The following is a 24,059-nucleotide window of genomic DNA, read 5'->3' as shown; positions in this document are numbered from 1 at the left end:
ACTGTGGATTCAGCATTCTCCCTAGGATCTACCTAGTTTGTCCATGTCGGTGATGTTAGTGATGCAATATTCACTGGCAGTTCATCCTAGTTTAAAATAAGTGGTCTATTTAAAATGCATACTTTATAAATATAAATACATGAAGAACGCCATGGAGCAAGGGGGATCTTTGAGGGGTCTTCAGAATGGAGATTATCGTTAAATCTCTTGAAACTGTGCTGTTACAGAAGGGAAGTCAAAATACATGGTGCTGTCATTATCCTAATGGCAAATATCAGCCATATCTGGCAACATTTTGCTTTTAGCTTCAATCCCTCCTTGTCTTCTTTTTTTTAAAGTCTTCCCAAATACAATGTAGAAATTTAGCTTGGATATAAAGCTCAATAAATAAAACCAATCTGAAGCAACTCTCTTATCCAAAGTTTCCTCAGACCATAGGTGATGTGCTCACGAGTCTTGTATTTCAAAAGGAGCATTGCAAAAGCCTTTTCTGATTTGGTTACTATTTGCTAAATCAAGTTTCCTGAAATTTCACACTAATGAAATACTACCAAATAATAACAGCAAAGTTTTTTCTCTCTTTCTTTGTTCCTCTGCCCCTCTGGTTTTGTGCTTCTTAAATAAGCATTGCCATAAATAAGGACTTTTACTCCATTCTCTCTCGTCCTTATGCTTTTACTGAGAGACCATCCTATTAATTTTATCTGAAGACGGAGTATACATTTGTTAACCATCTGGCCTCGTTCCAACCTGAATTGGAAGTTAAATTAAAGCTCTTCACACACTACTAGAAACTGTGCTTCAATTCTATACTATTAGCCCATAAATAGAATTTTCATTACTAGTGCTATTTGAGAAAGTTTATATTTCTCCCGTGGATTTCTTAAACCTCATTATCCACAGCTTAAATCCAGGCTATCCTAAGTTTTTAACTAGAAACTGGTACAGAGAACCAGTTTCCTAAGATGCTTATATTTGGGATTATTCTTAACTTGAACCTCATTTCAGAAAATCCTGTCAGTGGCCATTTTTAATCGAAGACAGTGAAGCAGAATAACAAAACCAGCAAAGAGTGCCTTTGTTAAATTTTCAGACTGTTCAGCTAGCTACTTTCATTTCCCCAACTTGAAATATTCATACAAAGAGCTTGGAATGTAGGATTGTCCTATGGGGATACAATGTGGATATGTTCATGAGTTCTGTAGAAAAGCAATCTCAGTGTTACAGAAAAAGGAAAACTTTTTTGTTTTCAGTGATCTAAACACAGTCATGATCCTCTTCTACTGGTCAGTGTCTATGCCAGGTTTCTCCGAGGGAAAAATTTTATGGTATGCATGTATTCATCTGGCATTTGACAGTACAGTTGCTGCAGCCAACTGAAAAACTACAAACAGTTTAGTCATAATAGCAATGGTAGCAGAGTGGTACTTGCATGTAGGGTAAAAGGACACAGGCAGGTTTTATGTGACTGAATGCAAATTGCCCAATTCTCTGAGCCTCCGCTTTCTCATATAACTAGAGATAACAATGGGTACATAAAAGGCTTCTTGAGAAGATCAAATAAGGAAATACGAGAATCCACTGTGAAATACAAAGTTTGAACCACAAACAGGGTTTACTAAATTTCCTTTTCACCATGATCATCATCACATAGGGACAAGAAGGCTCTATTATTTAAAGATTCCCTAAGAATTTTATTGCCATTTTCTATTCTTTTTAACTAAAGTAAAATAAGTACTAATTTGCACGTGAAACATAAACTGGAGACCAGCATTCCAAGGTGAAAATGATACTGCATTTGGAAGTTAATTAACAGCTTGTCCATAATGTTTTGTCAATACATAATATTAACCCTAAATAAATACTTCTCTGATTGTGTGAACATTATGCTGCTCTAAAGTAAAGAAAATGACACTTCAGTTAAGGTATGTGAGGTTGTGGAAGCCTATGTTCCGTCAAATTTATAGGGCTTGATTTTAGCTCTGATCATAACCATATGCTTTCATATAAAGACATAAAGGAAACATTACATATGGTATGCTAATATATCATCATCCTATCATTAATATATGCAATATGTATTGAACACATATTATATGCCTGGCACTGTGTTAAGTGCCTCAGTGAAACCATTATAACCATACTGTTTGACACAGGATTACTGTTATCCCCAGTACAGAAGTACACAAGGAGACTGGGGCGGAAAAAGGCTGGATAACATATCCAGTATCACACTGTAAACTTAAAATAAAAAGGTATTTGAACCAAAGTGTGTCTTTTCATAGAGACTGAGCTCTAAACCATCATGTTTTCCTTCTCCTGCATCAACTAACCAGATACAAAACAGGTTATCAAATTAGGATGTATTAGGATGTGCTTGGAAAATTTTCTTTATCTAACCAGTGGATAGAGGTCCTTTTGTCCAAGGTTCAGAAGATGAAATGATAGAATTGTTTGTTTGTTTTTTTTAACATATTGAGATACCTCCAGATTCCAATAAAGGTTGTAGAGAATGGTTTCAAGGTCAGCTGGAAAAAAGGAAGCAAGTAACTTCTTTTCCTTCAGTTCAATACCATTGTGGATTTGATATCTCTCTCATGCAGTTGCCAACTATTTAAAAAGTAAGAAATGTAGGTCTCCTAGGACAGGTGGTGATAGACTGAGATGGGAAGATGACGACATATATTCTTCTTGGATGAGTTTTAGAGCCTTCAAATTAGTTTAATTTTAGAAACAGCACTGTTAAACTCCACTTTATGGTTTTTGGGGAAAAAAATGAAAGGAGTGTTTGACACTGGATTCAGAGTATGCACGTAAGATCAAAAGAGACCCAACTTGTAGGCTGGGTCCCTGGTCTGTGAAAATGGCCCCTTTACAAGTACTCTTCAGGAGAACAGGGCAACACATTTCAGAATACTTAGCTTTTTAGGTTCCTTTTATCCAATAATTCTAATTTTCTGAAAATATACTGAGGAAGTTCTCATGGGCATGGGTAAAATACAGCCACAAGAGTATTCCTTACATCATTATTTTTGGCAACAAAAGTGGTAACAAAACAAAAAGAAATATAGTGTCTACCAGGAGGAGGCTGGATGAAAGTACACATTCACATGTCCTCCTGTCATCACAAATGAGGGTAAAGAAGGCGTTTAAGGACCTGCAGACACATTCATACTTTATGGTTTTAAGATTTTTAGAAAACATTTTACAAAATAATGTATGTACACATGAACAACATAGTATATAAAAGTAGTATAGGGTTATAACCCAAAGTATAAAATAAATATTCACTGATCAATACTGATAGAAATAAATGAATAAATGGGCAGGGAAATATGACAAATCTCCCATGCAGAGGAATGCCAAATAAAGTATAAGGATTCAGTACCTTAAAGGAGGTGAAGCACAACTACCTATTCATTAAAATATGGATAGTGTGTGTATACTGACCTCCTTCCAAACAGTCAATATGGAAAGAGAGAAGAATAAGTACATTAAGTACATTTACAGTGCAGAATCTTAACAAAAACTCAATCAGCCAAGTGATGAAGGCCAACATCAGCAGTTATAAGTCATTGTGGAATAGTAACAGTGATACGATGTGGTGAAATGGCACTTTGACCTGGTGTTCTTCCCCAAAACCCATAACCTCAGTCTCAATATGAGGAAAGTATTAGACAAATTCCAACAGAGGGTAATCCTACAATGACAATGACCGTTGCTCCTCAGAACTGTCAAGGTCATCAAAAACAAGGCAAGTCTGAGACACTGTTACAGCAAAGAAGAATAGGGAGACCAAAAAATCTCAATGTAAAATGGTACCCTATATGGAATCTTGGAATTAAGAAAAAAAAGACATTAGACAAAAACCAAGCAAATTTGAAGCATGGACTCCAGTGAATAAAAGTCTTGGTTCATTAATTGAAACAGATATGCCATATTAATGCAAAATGTTAGTAATAGGGGAAAATGGGTGGGGTTATATGGGATTTCACTGTTCTATCTGCTCAGTTTTTCTGTTCTAAAACTGTTATTCAAAAGTCTATTAATCAAAGGAAATATTGGTGAAAGAAGAAAAAAAGAAGCAAGAACCTCCTATTTTCCAGAAATACAAAGGACCCCTTAAACAACAGCCTAAAATTAGCTCTACCAAAGGAATTGAGAGTGACTCCCTCTAATCTCAATTGAACAAAGGGCAGCCTGAGGAAAAGATAATCAGTCAGACTCCCAGAGTGAGTATCCTTGACTCTTTCTTCACCAAAAACTTGTAAGTAAAGAGCAGATCCCAAGAAAAATGTGTCATCATGTGTTGTTACACCCATTCTATTTTCAGCAGCCTGCAAACTCCACAGGGCTTTCATGTAATTTTCTTTATTTCCCTGGAGCCTAGCCTGGTGTCTGTGGCTTGTAGAATTCCTTCTGACTGGCTGACTAAATAAATGAAAGAATAAAGGAATTAATGATTGAATGTGGCATTCAAAGCATATTTGCTGAGTTAACAAATACTTGTGTTCAATTTGCCAAATGAGTGAGGGGATGACAATAACCCTTATACATGTTATTGAACACAGAACTTTGAAATGGTAAAGGTATTATTCTGAGCAAGTCCTTGAGGATTATATTAGCACAAAAATATAATGCATGGGGTGCCTGGGTGGCTCAGTTGGTAGAGTATGCAATTCTTAATCTTCAGGTCATGAGTTCAAGCCCCACAGTGGCTGTAGAGGTTACTTAATTAAAACAAAACAAAACAAAACAAAACTAACAAACAAAAATGTGTTTATGCATATGTAATGTGAATATATAATGTTATGTGTATGTGTATATATAATGCAAATGTATATATGTGTATATATAATGTATGTGTATGTATACACACATAAATATTTATATATATATGTGTGTGTACATATATACACATGTATATACACATGTCTATACATGTATATTTACACATGTATATACACATGTATACACACACACACACACACATATATAAAATGCAGAGATCCTTTCTCTCCTGTGTGTTCCTTTTTACCTCCTCAGTTAAAGCAGCACTGACAATTACCATAATTAATAAAATTGTTAGTATTTATTGATTACCTCTTATGGGCCAGGAACTTTGGTATGTAAGTAGGTAAGTTTAATGGTATTTCCAGTCCTTACAATAATTCTACTCTATCTATCATTCATCTATCTATCTATCTATCTATCTATCTATCATCTATCATCTATCTATCTTCTACCTAATTTTGCCTTTGTTTTACAGATAAGTGAACTCATCAGAGTAGTCCAGCTATTCACAGGGGAATTTAGAACTTAAACACTGATCTTTTTGATTTCAAAGTCTACACTTTTTCCAGAAAGCAATGTTGTCTTGAAATGTTAGTGAATCCACTAATAAGTCATTCAGTCCTAGGGTGAGTGCATGTATATGTGTGCTTGTTGAGGATTAATGCCCTTCAATTTTTGAAAGATTGGCTTGAATATTTGTCAGTTCTCAGATTTGCATGCACAGCAAAGGGGGGGGGGTAGTTTATGAAGTTTACCATAGAATTTACCAGAATTTTCAATTTACCTCAAACAACATAGTATCACAATAACATGCAAAGCAATTAACAAGCACCTCAAGACTAGGTCTCAGTGTGGGGCAAATGGGACAAAACATACATGGAATAATAATATTCTGCTCTCCAGCTACTCAATTCAATGAGGGGGAAAAAAAGCCAACTTACTTACAAGTCATGCAATTAGGAAAATTTTACGATACTTCTTTGATTTCTTTTAAAGCAATTGTTAAAGGCCTAAAAACTGTAAACACACCTAGTTTGATTTGAAAATGCCATTGTCCTCCTGAGGTACCATAGTGACCTTTCTTTGGTATAATTTACAATGATATCCATATGTGTAAGAGAAAAAAGTAAACAGTAGATAGCTTCTCTGTCATCTGAAATTTCTGGAATACCTAAAAACATCTTGTTGAAACTTCAGATTTATTGCTTAACATTAATAGCCAAGCTGGGTATCTTTTCCTTCATAAATTAGAAAAAAATAAATAAGATATACATGTCTACATAAATATAGTCCTGTGTGAAAGCTTCAGAACACATAGAACATTCAGTGCTGCTACTAATTTTATTTACATTTCTGAGCACTAACAGCAATGTTTCTAAATTAAGGTTAAAAAAGAAGAAGAAGAAGGAGGAAAATGTGTTTGGTTGTTTCTAAGAGAAGTATTAGAGTTATGAGGGATATCAGTTTAATTTCTTCACTAAGAGCAAAGGCCTATATTTTCCTAAAAGGAGACACTAAAATCTATCCGTCAATCATACTACATTTGCATAGCACCTACAAACAGAGTTTCTTAGGGTGTTTCACAATATAGTTAATTTGCAGCTTAGGTAATTAAGAGTCTGCCATGTTGAACAAATGAGACAAAGCTGAGACTTGAAAGCTGTGATCACGTCAGTTCTGAAACCCCAACATGGAAAGTGAGTTACACATCCCCAAAATCTTAGCAATTAAAGTTCAAGCAGGTATCTCAAGTTCTGTCTTAACTCTATATTCATGCTAGTCTATGGTGTTTTAGGATGGTCAGATTCTATGAGTCAACACTCGAGTCAGCTTTCCCTAGACCTCACTCTCTAGTCACCCTGCCTGCCTGATGGCAGCAGTCTCCCACGTGGGTTTCTGTCACTGAAACTGTGTTTTCTGTTCCATCTCTAATCATCTATCCCAGATTTTTATAAATGGTAGATACTGCCATCATCTCATACAAACCCATGGGGGGAATGCTCCTCAGTGGACCTGATTCATTTTTGGAAACACTTCTTGCCTCTTATTAAAAATCGCCTGAATTTTAAAAAAGGTTATCTTTTTATTTATTTTTTAATTTTTAATATATAAAGATAAGGCTCACTTGTTGCTGAAATGTTAGTAATTACAGAGACTCTAAATGGGAAATACATCTATAATTCCATTCCTCAGACAAAATCTTTTAAATATTTTAATGAAATTTTTCAAGACTTTGTGAGGAAAACATTTATAGAATTGGGGCTAACTGCCTCTACCCACAGGGAATAAATTCATATATTAAAAGATAATTTAATGTAAATATCAAATGGCTATGAGTGTGAGTTTTGAAGTCAGAATCAGTGAAATTTACATTTCAATTCCAGAGTTAAATTTACGTTGATTTAGACACTTAATTTCTCTAAACTTCACTGCATTCACCTTCACAATTAGCATTAAAAACAATACCTGGCTTCTAGCTATGTTCAAATCACTGGGACTTTATTTACCCTCCTGCTGGAAACAAATGAAAACCTGGACAATTACATGAGGAAAAAACCTGATCCCAGAAACAGAACAATGGACAGCACAAAACTGTGATCCCTGAAGGAGGGGAAATACATGAAGCAAGCCTTTGGTATCTTGGTTTTTCTATCGACAGGCCCTTTCCAGAGGAAAGAATCAGGAAGGGGAACCTAAATAGGGCATTACTGTTTCACTGAGTTCAGGAGACACATGAGGCCAAAGCGAATGGATTGTACAACAGAGTATCAGAGAGGATGGGATTAATGAAAAGAAAGTGCACAAGTGTATCACATGGGACTGAGCATACAACAATTTTCAGAACTCAAACAGGGCTGTAAGACAGCAGATTTCCTCCAAGCTATAGAAGAGAAATTTAATAAACACTGGAGCATTCAGTAGGGGAATGCATCTTACTAGTTAACTAGCCTGAGACTAAAGTCTACTCTATAGCTAGCTAGGCTTCATAATAAGCCACAGAAAGATCAAGCAGATTTATAGTAGCTTATCAATAAAATCTAGTAGCTGTCAATAAAATCTAGTATTTTAAATATGCACCACAATATGGCATATAACAACATAACATTATGTCTATAATTCAAGCTAAATTACCAGATAACCTAAAAAGCATAAAAATGAGAATCATGACTAGGAGAAAAAGAAGTCAACAGAAACAGATTCATAAATTACAAAGATGATGGAATTAGCAAGCAAGGACTTTCATATTATCAGTTGGGCCCTGTAAAACAGCAGGGCATTATACCTGATAGAATATGCAGACTCAGGCTCTACTTGAGAAAGAGTCTCTATGGAAAACCAAAGACAGCAGGGGAGATCAAAGACAATAGAGAAAATGTTACCTTCTGACACCATAGCTACAGGAAACAAAGGTGGTCAACAGTAAACACAGTTTAGCTCCTTGCTAGATAAACCTCACCCTAAAATCTAGTTACCTCAATTCCTTGTAACTGATAAACCTCATCAGTGGTTCAACAACAACAACAAAAATACAAAGCATGTTGATAAGCAGTCTTCGGAGACAAAAACAAGCAAGGGAACCATACTCAACCATGGCAAATATTTTGGGATTATCAGACTGGAAATTTAAAATTACTATGATTAATGTGCTGAGGGCCCTAATGGAAAAAAAAAGAAAGCAGACAACATAAAAAAAAAACACATTATTAATGTAAGCAGAAAAAAATGAATTTGTAAGAGATGATCAAAAGAAAATGCTAGAAAGAAAAACCATTGTAATACAAATGAAAATTCTTTTGATGGACTCACCTGTGGACTGAATATAGCTGAGGAAAGAATAAGTGAACTACAAGAAATATCAGTAAAAGTTTTCCAAACCAAAACACAAAGAGAAAAAAAGAATGAAAAACTAAAAAACCCACAAACCCTCAGAATATCTAAGAACTGTGGGCAATTATAAATGGTGCAACAGATGTCTACCAGAAATACCAGAAGGAGAACAGAGAGGAAAATGAATAAAAGAAATCGTTGAAGTCATGATGGTTGGGGATTTTTCAAAATTAACAACAGCTACCAAGTCCTAGTCGCTGGAAGTTCAGAGAACACCAAGCATGATACAAGTCCCAAAAACTAGCTACACACTCAAGAGGAGGAATATTCCATGGGGAAAGAGGGGATATCATCTAATTATGCAAGTCTGCATGTACTGCTTTCCAAAAACATGTCACAAAAAACAGTAAGTATTTTAGGAACTGTCTTAGGTTCTAAAAATGAAAAACTTAATAAGAATAAGAGATGACATTGACCTTTCTTTCCCCCTTGTATCCACCTATTCACCTGATTTCCTCCCTCCCTCCCTGTCTTCTTTCTTCCCTTTCTCTATTTATCTCTTATTTACCAAAATATGTAAATCCTTGTTTAAATGAATATATAGTTGATAGCAAAAAAGCATTCACTAGTCGTTTAACAAAAGTGTTTAGAAAGAGTGTTAATAAGAAATAGAACTTGGATTTCATTCCTCCCCAGATTAGCTTTGCTCAGTTTTGTGTTTATCGGACATCTTACAAAGTGTGGCATCTCAGAAAGTGAACAAGGAGATTCAAACTTACTTGTACAAAGTAGTCCCTATATTTGGAAAAAAAATAACTAAACCCAAATGCGGCACGGCAATATATTCATGAAGAGATGTCAGAGAATATGATCTATAATTATCTTTCAGTAGAGTTTCTAAAAACACTTTGTAATAAACGTGCAAATATAGATTTATTTAAGAATTTAATTTAAGAATCAAAGGTTTGATTTTAAACATTTTCAGTTTGTTAATTCTGCCTATCACATAATTAATTTTCAAGAGAATGTATTGTTTTTTATGTTTATTAATTTGCAAATTTTTAAAAGTTGGTGAAATATTTGAGAGATATCAAATTTTATAAGGGACCAAAAAGCATTCTCAGTATGTTTGCCCTAGTTCAACTGCAATGCAATTTGCTCTCTGAAAACTGCTGGCAAGCATATATAAAAGTTCTTTTTGATATACATATGTATAATTTTGCAAAGTATACAAAGATTTTGTCGATCTGAAGAAATGAGAAATGTATCTACACTAAAATTACACAAAGCATGTGTTTCTTATACTGGATATTTTAACACTATCACTATGACCCAGAGGATGCTTTGGACTTTCTGTTTTAACCCCAAGGACATAATCATAACATAATCAAAACATAATCTCAACATTGATTAATTTTGTCACATAAAATCTTATGGAGTATACTCCATGAAATGAATTATTTCCTTGACAATTTTCTATGAAGTGCAGTTAAGTAATCTTCATCATTTCCCATTCTTCTTAATTTTATTTCCTCTGCAACACATCTTTTATGTATAAACTTAACAATGAACGTACCATTTATCCATCAAGTTGTTTCTGGACATACACATGAGATTAAACATTTCAAGAGGGTTTTTTTTAACCTATTATTTTTCCAACTTAAATTTTCCTGAGTCGAATACTGCTAGTACAAATTATATCAGGAAGCTTAGGTATTACCACATATTTTTAAGGTAATAAATTTTACCATATGTAGTTTCACTAGTTGTCACGTTCTAACGTATTGACTGTTTCCATCACCATGAGGTTAATTAAAGAGATGATTTCACTTATTGCTAAATCATTCCATTTGAGACTTTTTAACAATTTATCTCATATATCCTAAGGCTTCAGTCCCCTTGTCTGGATTATTAATCTACTCCTTCCATTTACTTCCAATGTATTCTTTTAGTATGTACTCATGACTGAATCCTAAGAGTGAAGTCAAATGGTGAACTCTAAATGGGATGGTCAAAGTTTCCTAACTCTGCCTTTTTTCTTTCTTCCACTCCTCCATTTCATAGCAAGCTGAGCTTGAAATTGAGTGTGGATATTTTTTGTAAACACATTTAAATTTTATTTATTTATTTTGAGAGAGAAAAGAGGCAGCACAAGTGGGGCAGTGGCAGAGGGAGAGGGAGAGGGAGAGAGAGAGAATCCCAAGCAGGCTCTGTACTGCCAGCACAGAGCCCAATGTGGGGTTTGAGCTCACAAACGGCGAGATCAGGACCTGAGCTGAAACCAAGAGTCAGATGCTTAAATGACAGATCCACCCAGGCGACTCGAGTGTGTATTTTAAGCAATATTTTGAGTGCCATAAATATCTCTCTCCAAAATGCAGTCCAAGTTATAACATAACCACCCATCTGTTTCAATGCATGGCACGTGTGCAGGTGTGGGTATGGGTGTGTGTGGTAAGAGGGGAGAGAGGGAAAAAGGTGGGGCTGGGGGAGAGAGTGAGAGATAGAGAGAGACAGAAGGGAATGCGGCAAAGATTTATACTTGGTCAGTTCAGGTGAACGATATGTATGATTGAAGTGATTGTGCAGTTGTTACTCTTCCAGTATTTCTGTAGGTTTGAGTTTTTAGAAATGAAATGTAGACATAAATAAAATTAGGAAACCTGATATGTGAGCAATCCAGAGCCTTTATTAATCGACTAAGTTTTCTCCTTACTGTTGCTCTTTTCTACCCCAGAACTGACTCTGTTTGTTGCTCTCTCTTATACTGGCATTAGTATGAGACAGAAAAGGAATGAGCTGCAGTGATGAGAACTTGTGTACCCTCTGAGATAACCTGTTTCTAGTTCCAACATACCCACTAACTCAAACATTGGTTAGACAAAAAGATAATAGAATTTGAATTTTGGGTTCAGAATAATTCAATGAACATTCACTGCCTAAGCACCAAGTTCAATGCTAAATGTTCTTTATGTGTATTATCCACTTCATACTTCAAAATAAACATAAAAGGCTGGTATCACATTAAGTCCTCTCGGATGAGTACATGTTAATTTGTGGAGCTTAAGAAGCATGTTGCTAACAGTCAGACAACTCTTGAGAAAACTGGGAATTGAATCTGTCTTCACTGGTTTCATGAGCAACTATTTTAATCATTTATTCAAAAGATTCTAAGTTCAGAACTTAAAATGAGGTGTGACTAGCTTTGAATTGCCCTTGTGTTAACAGGAGCTTAAATTGATTAGGTTATTTATCCAATTTGAGCCTCAGTTTTCTCATATATAATGAAAATATGATATACCCTGAATAATTATGAGGATTACATATAGATAGATTACATATATGTGTATACAATCTAAACTCTTACTAACAAATGTTTAACAAAGGTAATTTATTTATATGAAATTCCTGAGAACCAGCCTCAATAATTTTCAGAGTTTTTTTATGTAAGAATATATTCTTTAATTACAGGAATCCATCCATATTCCCTGATGCCAAATATGATAGAATCAGCTATAAATGAAATTTCAGTTGCTATCTTTCATTGTTTTTTTTTAAGTAAATTGTCTAATTCTCAAAGTATTTTGCTGATGCTTTATGTTTTTTTATAAACTTTAATTTTGGAGAAAGCTTGAAAATGGTGAAAGTTTATCATGTCTTAAAAGGCAGGAAGACAAAAACTGTGACAGAAAGTTCCCATTTGTCCTTTTCTTATGCATGATTTAATCAGTCAATAATTATTTATTGGACACATACTGTGGAACCAATACTGTATGAAAATAAAATATGGTATTTTGAATACATGAAAAATGAGTACCTTCAGAAATTTAACTTAAAGATCTACAAAATTTCATATAGAAAGTGATGAGGGAGTGTGGGGCAAGCAGAGGGCAAAATACAGGTTGGCACTGCAGCCCCCGAGGTGGAGGATGTGTGATATTCTTCAGACACTCCTGGCTACCTGAGAACAAAGGACAAGGGTTTGGTGCCTGCCATGGTGATGTGGGAAACTAAGGCAAGTGAAAAATTAAATTCCCTTACTGCCTATAGCCCCCTGACAAGTCCTTGAGACCGGCAGAGTGACCTCCCTCTAGGACCTCAGCTGCCTCCATGATGTCACTTTGCTGGGGGCAAAAGAGACCCTTAGCTTAACATTATCCCAACCTCGAGGATCCTGTAAGTCTACTCCCTTTATCTCAACTGCCCCAAGATATACACAATCATATGCCAAGCTATGGGGCCCCTGATACACACATCTGAAGGGTGTCATGACTGAGGTTTCACTAAATGGTAATAAATGCCATTTCCCTAGCAACAGCTAGCCCCTCAAGGTCCTGGAAACCTTGCTTCCAAAATACCTTAGAGACTTACCCTGACCCCCTCCCAACCTGAGAGTATATAATGAGTTACCAGTCATGACCCCAGGGCAGCTCTTCCTGCCCATGGCTCCTGTCCCCATGTTTTAATAAATTCACCCTTTTTGCACTAAAGACATCTTCAAGAATTATTTCTTGGCTGTTGGCTACAGAACCACCCCACCATCACCCTAAAACTACATCAGAAAGAAACTTAAAAGGATTTAGTAGCCAGCATTATTTGGCTTGCTCAGTATATTTATTTAACAACAAAATGGAAACTTTAAAAAACATTTTTCAAATTTGTAATGTAAATCCCTTTTCCTAAATGTGGTGCCTGCTTTCAGAATAGACTGTATTTAGAGATGAACCTTCAAATTTGATAGCGTCACGTCTCTTATTATTCAAAATATGTTCTATAGAAAAGAAAAATCATCATTACCCGGGAGCTTGTTAGAAATGGAGAAATCAAGCCTCACCCCAGACCTACAGAACTTCAGTTTAACCATGTCGCCAGGTGATTAATTAATCTGCACACTGTTTTTAAACAGCAGATCTAGTCTAGCCATCCATCTCTTTGTGACGTGGGTACTCTTATTTACAGGCATAAGAGTGAAGTGTGCATAGTGCCTTTTGGCACAAAGAGATGTCTGCACATTTTATGCAAAATTGCAGATATTTGACTGCTTAAACACATTCCAAACCTGTTGGCTGATAAACACTCATCTGCGGAAAACAAAGTGCCTCCACTATAGGGCAAGTTGAGCTCAATTCTAATGATCTGCTATGAACAATGGCCTTTAATTAGTTTTATTTTGGAAACTTGCAGTTGCAGGTTTTTCATTAAAGAGAACTGCTGATTAATCAAGCAAGAAGACACTCCAGGCAATATATTTCTGGCTGTAGGACAAGATGGAGTGAAGGGCATGTTGAAGTTTTAGTGACTTGCTCACCGTCTTATACAAGTACACATATTCCTTTGCAAGATGCTGCCTAAATGGTACTCATTATGCTCAAAGTAGAGGAACTATCAATACATTCGGGGAGAACTGCAGGCCCACTCATTTTCAGAGTATTAGGCATGTTTGTTTAAATTCCAATCAGAAAGTTCCACTTTTGCCCAGCATTTGAAATCTATTTGGTAATTTAGCTTACAGCAATGTTTGAATAACAAAAAGGTTTTTTTTTTTTTAATTAAACAACCAGAAACAAAACAAAACAAAACAAAACAAAAAACCTTACTTTCCAAGGGCAAAGCATTCCAGTTTTACAGATGAATCCTTTGCAGCTTGTATAGTTTCAGGAAAACGCACTTCAATCTTTGGTTCATATTCCCCCATCACACCTGTTAAATATCAAAAGAGCTAGCAGCATTTCTGGAGAATAGAAGTTTTCTGTGAAGTAAATGCTTCATTAACCAAAATCTGATTATTTTGTCCTTCAATTAACAATATTTTTATATACTTTAATGAGTGATAGAGGGCAAAGAAACACTACATGATGCTACTTAAAGAATTAACTCATTCCCGTCTTCCTTAAATAAGAAATATCTAAAATATATCAAAGTATCAGAATACAGGCATCCCACATTTCCCTGTATTCCATATTAGAATCTTAAAAAAATGTGTCTTCCAATTAAGGAACGAATGCATCTAGAATATAAAATGTTTCTGAATTATCAAGAACATTTGTTCTCTAGAGATATCCAGATCTATCACCCCTTCACAGAACTCATGGGGCCACATCTGTTCAGGAGTAAGGAAATTTTCAGTTAACACTGTATACAGTCTCTTAATACAAAATAACAGTATTTTTGCAACAAAATCTATAAAGTAGTAACAACAGTTGAGATAAATAATGGCATAAATGCTCTTACGCCAGTTCATTAAGAATTTAATGCTAAATGGTTTTGATGTATGTACACTTATAAAAAACATCTGTTATATAGTTTTAAGTTTTTCAATAAGGAATTATGGATATGGGATAAGAATAAGACAGTAGTCAAATATATTGTACACATGCTACCTACCAGAGGTGGAACAGAAATCTATCTTTAGGCTATCCTCATTAACTTAGCTAATTTAATCACTGGCAAATCAAGATTCTTCAAAATTTTTGATCCCCCCACTTTTTTTTTCTTACTTACATACCAAACACCAGAATAATACATTCTAAAAATAAATGGTTTATTGGTGGCCAGTGTAACCACACAAACGCTAAAACTTACAAAATATATATCAACTAAAAATACTTGATTTTTAAGACCTTGATCATTGCAAACATTTAAAGAAGCTATGGTTGAGGAGGTAGAGAGCACTAGTTACTAGTTCAGTCAACTACGTTGGTTAAATTTTCTAGGTTCTATTCTCTTGACATCTGATATTTCTTCAGGGACTACTTTTAGAAGAGGTTTGATATTTTTTATATTATACTATTAACATTAATATGGTATAATTCTTCTGATCTCTTTTTACCACAAATGCATTAAAGAGAATAGAGGGGATGGGAGTATGAAGGAATTAAGAAGGGGAGAAGCAGAAACTACAAGTAGACCAAAAAAAGGAAAAACATGGTAGAATTTATATGCATATTATTGGCTTATGAGCTCTTTCTGTCGTGAACAGAGTACTCACTGAAGGGGAGATACTGTGAATAAATCTAGTGGTTGCTGAATTCTGAATTAAGACTATGCAAATATATTTGGATACTTAGTGATTATAAAAACTCTGTCATAAGAACTCCCTGTATGGAATTGGTTCCATAATTCTGTTGGCTGTTATTAGCATTATGTTCTTGCTTTTCTTAAAATGCTCAGAGAGGAGAAAAACTCTATGAGGTACTACATTTCCAGCCCAGATCTGATCATAAAATGCATCAACAGGTTTTCTATCTTTACATTTACCACTGTGAATATTTAAATAAAGAATCAACTGGAGGGTTATTCTACTGTCATAACTTCCCTAGGTTTTCCAGCTTTCTAAATCTTGTGCCAGCTATGACTTGACGAAGCTACAAGACTCATCAGAGACCAATCTGAATTCTGTTCCTTGGAGGACTATAATTAGTACGAATCCTGTGTTTCATTCTTCTTTGGAATGCTTGTAATTAATGTTTGCTGCTTTGCTTTCCTTGGATGTGAACCTTTTTTTCCCCATTTTGCCAGCCAGGTAAATAAAGGATGAACAAAAAGACAAATATGAAAGAGAAAGAGGCATTAAAGAAAAGCTGCATCATATGCTCACTGAAAACATAGTATTCGATTAATAAGTTTGGCAGCACCCACACGTGCACACACACACGCCTACTTCTCCAAACAAACTTTTGTTTACATAAAATGTTCCTTAAGCAAAGAAAGTATCTGTTCCAATGCCAAAGAGATGGTGCAATATACTCAGAATCATGTATACTGTACCGTGTGAGTGAGTTATAGAATTTTCTACTATATTTTTATGATTTCTGATTTTCATCATGTTTGTCGATGAAACCTCCACTCACTCATGATATGGCTCCTCTGAACCAGAGGGCAGCAGAAAGCTCTAGAGAACTCCCCAGGCTTCAAGAGCAATGGACAAAGTATATTCCCAAGAGACCTCATCATCTTACCATCAGTGCGCTGCACTAATGGGGTGGGTGGTCCTTGAACACTTCTCTGGGCTTCCTTGTTTGTTACGAAGCAAGTATAGTTGCCCACATCTGATGGTTCCACTTTGGCAATGTATAGGTTTCCTGTCTCTTGTGATACAAACCGTCTGTTGTCCTCTTGGACATATAAGGGGTTATCATTGAAAGTCCATGCATAAGATAAATCTGGAAAACAGAAAAAAAAAGTGTTATCTTTGTTGTATTCACTCTTACCTGAAACTTCTGTGTCCTCGTCTCCTTAACTGGAATAAAATCGTGCCCCTGTTTGTCTAGTTTATGACTGTTGTCCTGTTATAATTATAATATTCCTTTATATTCAAATATATCCAAATTTGGATGATAAATTATATGGTCACCCTCCCCTTCATTAGCTTTGTTCAATTAGGAATACAATGATGGGGTATTAAGAGAATAAGTAGATGATATATATAATTTACATATATAAGTGGATTATATATATATTTGCATATATATATACACATTATATATTGTGTATATCAAAGGGATGATATATTTATGCTTTATATATATAAGTGGACGATATATATACATATTTATATATATATGATTTATATTAACAAGTGGATGATATATATGATTTTTATATATAAAATGGATCATATATATATATATGTATATATATATGTACATATATATATATGATTTCCAGAGATTAATTGATGTATATGTATATGTTAAACATACCATAAAATGCACAGATCTAAAACATTCAGTTTAGTTATTTGTAACAATTATAAACCCTATATAGCCGCCCTGCCAAAATAAAATATGGAACATTTCTATCTCTTCAGAAATTCCCTTATGTCTCCTTCTGGTCAGTCTCTACCATTGTAACTACTACCTAATTTCTATCATCATAGATTATTTCTGTCTATATTTGGATTTCATAAGAATGAAATCAAATAGAATGTACTATTTTGTGTCTGATTTCTTTTAACATATATATATTTTTAATGTTCATCTACGTTGTGTGACTATCAGTACTCCTTTGCTTTCTATTGCTGAGTAATATTCCATTTTATAAATAGACCACAATTTGTTCAGCCACTTTCTTGTTGATGAGCATTTGGATTGTTTCCAGGTTGGGACCATTATGCATTAGGTTGAAATAAACATTCTTTTATAAGACTATCTATTGACATTTTCATTTCTCTTGGATAGGGTCCTAGGAGTGAGACTTAAGGTAGATAGACATGTGTTTAACTTTATAAGAAACTACAAAAGAATTTTCCAAAGTTGTTGTATCAGTCAACCTCTCTACCAGAATTATATATGTGAGAGTTACAGTGTTTCACATCTATGCACAAATCATATGTCTATCTTTTTAAATTTTAGCCAGAAATCTTGGAACAAGGAAAAATATTCTCATGGATTAAGGTTTTTAAGTGTGATACTATCTGAAACCTAAGACATTGTGTATACCATGAAAACTAGGTAGAACTCAACTTATGTCTAAGGAAGTAAAGAACATAACTGGTTCAAATGCGGAGGTACTGGGGGTGAAGAAGGGAAATACACATGGTTGAAAACATCTTCACCTGCAGATGAACTTGGAAACCACACACTAGGAAATCACAGCTCATAGAACAGTTGAAGCAACTAGGGGCCTCTTGGTCAGGCAGAGGCTCTGGCCATCATTGTCATCTGCACTTTTATTAAAAACGGGTGCAGAAGCATGATACGGTAAAGCCAAAAGAGACTAATTATTTCTGATATGTTCTAGAAGTCTACCCCAGGTGGAAGCAGACCGGCTGAAACATTTTTCACTAACCTTACTGAATTTAAATTCTCTAAAGGATGAGGAGGCAAAACAGATCGATAGCTATTCTTCCCTTGAATTTCATCTACATAGAAACACTCGTGAGAAAGTGGGAGTATGGGAATCTTGCCATCTTTATCACCTCTTTCACCGAGGAAAATATATAAAGCATTAACAATACACTATCAAAGATTACAAAGCAGAGGAATGATGAGCATTGCTTGAGATGTTACACTTAGGAAACCAGACTTTAGAAAGCATAAAAAGAAGGAAGGAAGGAAAGAGGGAGGAAGAAATAAGAGCCTACAAATAGACCATTAATAGTGGGGAGGAGCCAAAGCATTAAATTCTAACAATAATTCATAAGTTATTTTAGTAAAAATGAATTCATCTATACTGACACAACTCTGATAATTCTCAGGAAGGAATAAAATATGAGAGGATATGTCAGAGAACAATCAACAAAAATGCCACTTATGTATAGAATGTGAAAATGCAGAGAGTGGCATTAAGCCTATAAAAGTAGTATTCAGATAGAAAAAAAATCAAAGATGTATGGTTATGTGCAAAGTATGTTGTAAATCAAGATATTTAGTATTGTGTGTATGTGCATGTGTATATGTGTGTCTATATAAATTATTTAATTCAGCAACCTAGAAATGTATACGATGGTGTTCTTAGGGTAAGAGAAAGAAATACAAAAGACTTTTACTCTCTACATAATGTGTTTCTGTCATATTACAATTTTTAATTACTATATAATATTTGTACAAATTGGAAAAATAAGATGAAAATAATGTCAGGAAAGCTAAACACCAGAATGAGTTACAACTTGTAAAACAATAGATGAATAATATTTTTCATCCTTACTCTGAACCGTTCAGACTGGAGTATTATGTTTTATTCAGAGCACATTAGAATCACGAAGCAAGCTTGTTAAAATACAGATAGCTAATCCTACTCTTAGCAATTTGGTTTCATTATATCTGAGTGAAGTATCATGGAATCTGTATTTTCAACACCCTACAAATGGCTCATGTGGGTGAACTGGAATATTATGTTCAGAGCACTTCTTATTGGAAGGGGAATTAAAATTCTCAAGTATATCAAGAGACAGATAACCAACATAGCAAAGGCCAGAAATTAAGTCACAAAAGAAAATGATAAGAACTTAGATTGTTACCCTGGGAGCAGGGTGGGGAAGAATAATTGAGCTGTCTTCATAGACTGAATTGCTGCCAGGTGTATGAAGGGTTAAGTAACGCCCTTTCTCTTGATGTCCAGGAGGCAAAAATAGGACTTTGGCTGTTGGGGGTTACAGAGGGCTATAGGGTCTTTAATAAAATGAAGACCATCCTAAACTTCAGGACTATAATAGCAGGTGATTTATGAGGTAACAGCTCTCTATCAAAGATGACAAAGCAGAGGAAAGATGAGCAATGCTTGAGATGTTACAAAAAAATATTTATTTTTGCAATGAATGGGAAGTTAAAGCTATGAATTGTCTACTCCACCCTCAACGTTCCTTTGATCTCTCTAAGAGTCTAATGCTTTTAGATCAAGTATGCATAAATGCAATTCACTTTTTATTTTTGAAAATATGCCTTGACATTCTTGTCCTGTTCCTGGGTATTGAATCTTCATTGCTTTTACAAGTCTGTACTGGAGTCTTTTATCATTTCATGTGGTCTCTTGCTTCTAAGTTTCTTTACTGATGTCCTTTGCTGCTTCACTTCTAAGCCTGATACTCTGTCTCCACCAAAGAGAAGATGCTCAAAGGGTTTTTGTTTGAAACTGAGAGCTATCTAGATAGTAAATTTTTCTTCAATAAAGAGAGAAGGAAAAAATGTAGTTCAGATTCCCTTGCTGTCAGTGACTCCTCATCTTTTGAACCTTTTGTGAAATAAAGACAATCTTGAGCAAATTCCCAGGGCTATGTCCCAGCTTAGGGATCTTTATTCAATTCTGATTTGGGAAGAGGAATAATCTCTAGTTCTATGAAATCCAAGGTAACCCTCTCACTTAACAGAAATTACAAGTTGCCACTAATGCCCAAGAAATCTTTGTATTCTTTACCCTATAATCTTGAGACCTGAGACTGTAATTTCCATTTCTCCATGGTGAATTCATTTTCACTTTGACTGCTAAAACTTTCTGATCTATCCCTGCATGTGATGTATCTTTCTTCAATAGTGGAACATTTAGAAGTTGCCAGAAGAATGTGGTTCAGAAATAAACAAAATTATATAAAAAACAATGAGCACTTTTATTTCATACCTGTTTCATCAATCCATAAATTCATTTTGTGAGGCTAATTGGCTATTAATAATATGCCCATTAAATAGTACAGGGTATTGGAGCTAAAAGTATGAAAATAATTTCCCCAAATCACATTGTTTGCAGGTGCAAGGGGTAGGACTTGAACCTAGCTCTTTCAGATGCCAAATCCCCTAGGCTATTCTTCCTTACCCTGACACTTCTTTCTAAACACCCAAGCTCTCTGCCTATCCAAGCCTACTGAGAACTAGGACACCTGTTCCTCTCTACCCATCCTCTCCCTCCATCAACAATGTCTGTCCTGTGTTCAATTTCCTCAGAATCTTACAGAATGAAACGTTAATCTGTCACTCTCAATCACTTCAACCTGTTTGTAGCTAGTACTAGTGGGGAAGAGTATGCATTTTTTAAACCACTAAGAAGTAATTATTTTCTCCAAAATGGCCTCACTAGAATAGAGATTTTGAAACTTCAGGGTGTATCACAATCACCTAGAGGACTTGGTAAAACACAAATTGCTGGGTTCTACCCTCCCGGTTTCACTCTCAGTAGGTCAGGAAAGGAACCAGAGAATTTGCACTGCTAACGAATTCCCGGGAAATGCTGAGACTGGGGGCATCTCAGAACACTACTTTGAAAACCATTAACACAGTGGTAATTCTCAATCTCTTCTGCATAATCATACTAGGAAGGGAAATGGCTCAGAGTTTGACAAAATGGTGGCCATCTTGTATATTTCTCTTTGGGCAGTACGTGGGAGCCTGGAAAAGAGGATGTTCCTCAGTTCATGGATTTGAGGCATGTCTGGGATGGAAGGGACCTAAAGATCCTCCAGCCCAACCTTCTCTTTTTACTGGTGAATGAGAAGAGGGGAATATGGCAGTAGTTCTGTAGTAGTTCTAGAATCCAGGTACCCCTTTGTGCTCCTCTGTGAATTGGTGAAGAAGTTAAGCTGCCAGCCCTTCCAGTCACTATATTTTCCATCCCACCTTTCTCCCTTTTCCCTATGGGCCACCTATTCCCATCCACCCAAACAGCCAAGCTACCGTGGGGGCTTTTATCTACTTTGTTCCTTCATCAGCCACTGTAATGCTTAATTTGTATATTTTTAATGGGGAAAGAAAAAAAAAAAAACCTTACAAATTAGAAGTTTAAAATTCTTCCCATTTGGCTTTTCTTAATTAAATGTATAATTCATGAGCCACTTAAGTTGAAACCATTGAATTTTTAAATATTTTCTCCACCATCGATGACATTTATGTTATTAATGATTGTGATGCATTTTCCCTGTGATGATTCAGCAGTAACATTAGAACTGAATGATAATTGGTCCTTCCTGAAGCACTGCCTGTAGTTTCACATTGACACCATCCTCTACAACTTTATTATTAGAAATGGCAGATCTGCAGTAAGCAATTGAAGACTCTATCTGTGTTCCCTCGAGCATACAACAAACACTGTTTTCCCTAGAGCATGGTTACATTTTGACATAATTTACAGCCCTATATCTTGCACTGCAATATTTAAAACACAAACACAAGAGATCCATGCTATTGTACCCATTATATGGGATGTAATTTTTATTAGAGGAGAGGTATCCCATGTGGAAGAACAATGACACTGAGAACTTCTATTGGCTCTGTAAGATAGACTTCGAAATTGGTAGCATGTGTCTAGAAGTAGAAAATGCATGAGAAGAATAAAGAATCTGAAGCATTGTTCTCAGATTTAGTGGGCAAATCTCCCCTTTGGAATAACCTGGAATGCGTGTACTTTATTGTAAACCTTGTGAAATGCTTTGGAGTTAAATGTGACTGGCTGTTGGGTGGTAAATCATGGGTATGCTAGCTCAGCGGCAAAGACCTAATCCAAGAAAAATAATTCCTTTTCTGGGTTGAAATCATTGATACTGGTATTGAGCAAGTTTATGATGCAGCCCAGAACACTGCCCTGACACCTTTACAGCCACTCCGATTTGAGTTCCCATTTGTTCCACAGTTACTGCTTAACCACCTAGGTTTTATTAGATGCCTTTTGATTTATACACCCGTGTTCAGAATCATGGAGATAGCTGCTTTTATCATTTACAAACAACCACTAAGTAAAGGCCCTCTGAGTTCCTATTAGTGCTAGTTTCCAAAGAACTCTGGTACTGCTCATGTCCTAGAGAAGAAATGAAAACACAGCCAGTGTCTGAGTGAACTTCTGAGAAACCTCCAATTGAAAGGAAGAGGGGCAAATCATGAAGGCAAATACACAAAGACCAGACTTCCTTTTTTCTGCTCAATTCCATCCTCCATAGATGAGCTAAATACAGAAAATGTAAGTGATGGACTATTTCAGTGGTTCTCAAGCAAGGGTGATTTTGCCTGAGAGGGACTATTTGGCAATGTGTGGAGATATTTTTCCTTCTCTTTATTGGGGGAGGGAGTGCTACTGGTACCAACAGGGCACAGGCCAGGAACGTTGCTAACCATCTTCACAATACACAGAACACAGGACTATCCCTATCACAAAGAATCGTCTCATCCTTAAGTGTCAATAGTGCTGATGGTGAGAAACCCTGGGCTCTACAAATGGAAACAGGCTGTAACACAAGACTTGTGTCTGATGTCATGGAAAGTAAGATAAAACATTCTTACTGGGTATGAATAAGATTCTGAAAGTAGACAGAGGAAATGTGGTGGATAGGACTCTGGTCAGCTACATGATCTTTCTGATTCCAACATGTTACAGTAACATTATGCAAATTAATTTACCTCCCTGGGTGCTGTTTACATAATCTCCAATAGAGATAAGAGGACTTGCTATTTCCATTTATACTTTATTCAGCAGTTATCATCTATTGTGGGCCAGATTATGTCAGATCAGATTAGGCAGGAGAATAAATGCAGTAGTGTTTACACTCAACATATGTCTTCTCGGTCAAGTAAACAATTACTTCTTTAAAACAATTACTCAATTTCTAGAATGGAGACATTTTCTTTGAAAGTGTTATATGAGTTGAGGTACAGAAAATGCTGAGCTGAGTGCCCAGTGTACAGGAGGTATTCATTATCTCATCCAATCATATGCTTTAAACACTACTTACACATAGTGTTAAAAGAAAAAAAGAGAGACATAGACAATAGGTCCCAAATGGAGTCACTGGTGCTAAGTCCCACATTGGCAAACCAAATTCCAGTTTCAGCCTCTCCCAGAAATGTGACCCTTAACCAGGCAATCTGGAATTACTGGGTCAGCACTTGTGAGGCAATCCACCTGACAGACCCTATTTGTCCTCCAGAGGAAGGTGACCTTGCCTGAAACAATTTACTTCGCTCGAGCAACTTCCTTGTTTTGCCTCTTTCTGTCTCTAAAAGTCTTTCATTTTGTACAGCTCT

At 35.6% G+C, this 24,059-nt stretch overlaps 1 protein-coding gene across 1 annotated transcript in view; it reads right to left on the bottom strand.

Moving 5' to 3' along the window:
- Positions 1-24,059, bottom strand: part of LOC109254640 (contactin-6) — a 282,077-nt gene that overhangs the window by 88,524 nt on the left and 169,494 nt on the right. Inside the window, 2 exon segments of the mRNA XM_053897189.1 lie at positions 14,220-14,322; positions 16,581-16,784. Of these exon segments, the coding sequence (XP_053753164.1) occupies positions 14,220-14,322; positions 16,581-16,784 (307 nt within the window).

Source organism: Panthera pardus, unplaced genomic scaffold, assembly GCF_024362965.1.
Source record: "Panthera pardus isolate Hobbes unplaced genomic scaffold, ASM2436296v1 HiC_scaffold_8, whole genome shotgun sequence".
Classification (NCBI taxonomy): Eukaryota; Metazoa; Chordata; class Mammalia; order Carnivora; family Felidae; genus Panthera; species Panthera pardus.
The sequence above is the reverse complement of the archived record's forward strand: the minus strand, read 5'-3'. Positions and strand labels throughout refer to the sequence as shown.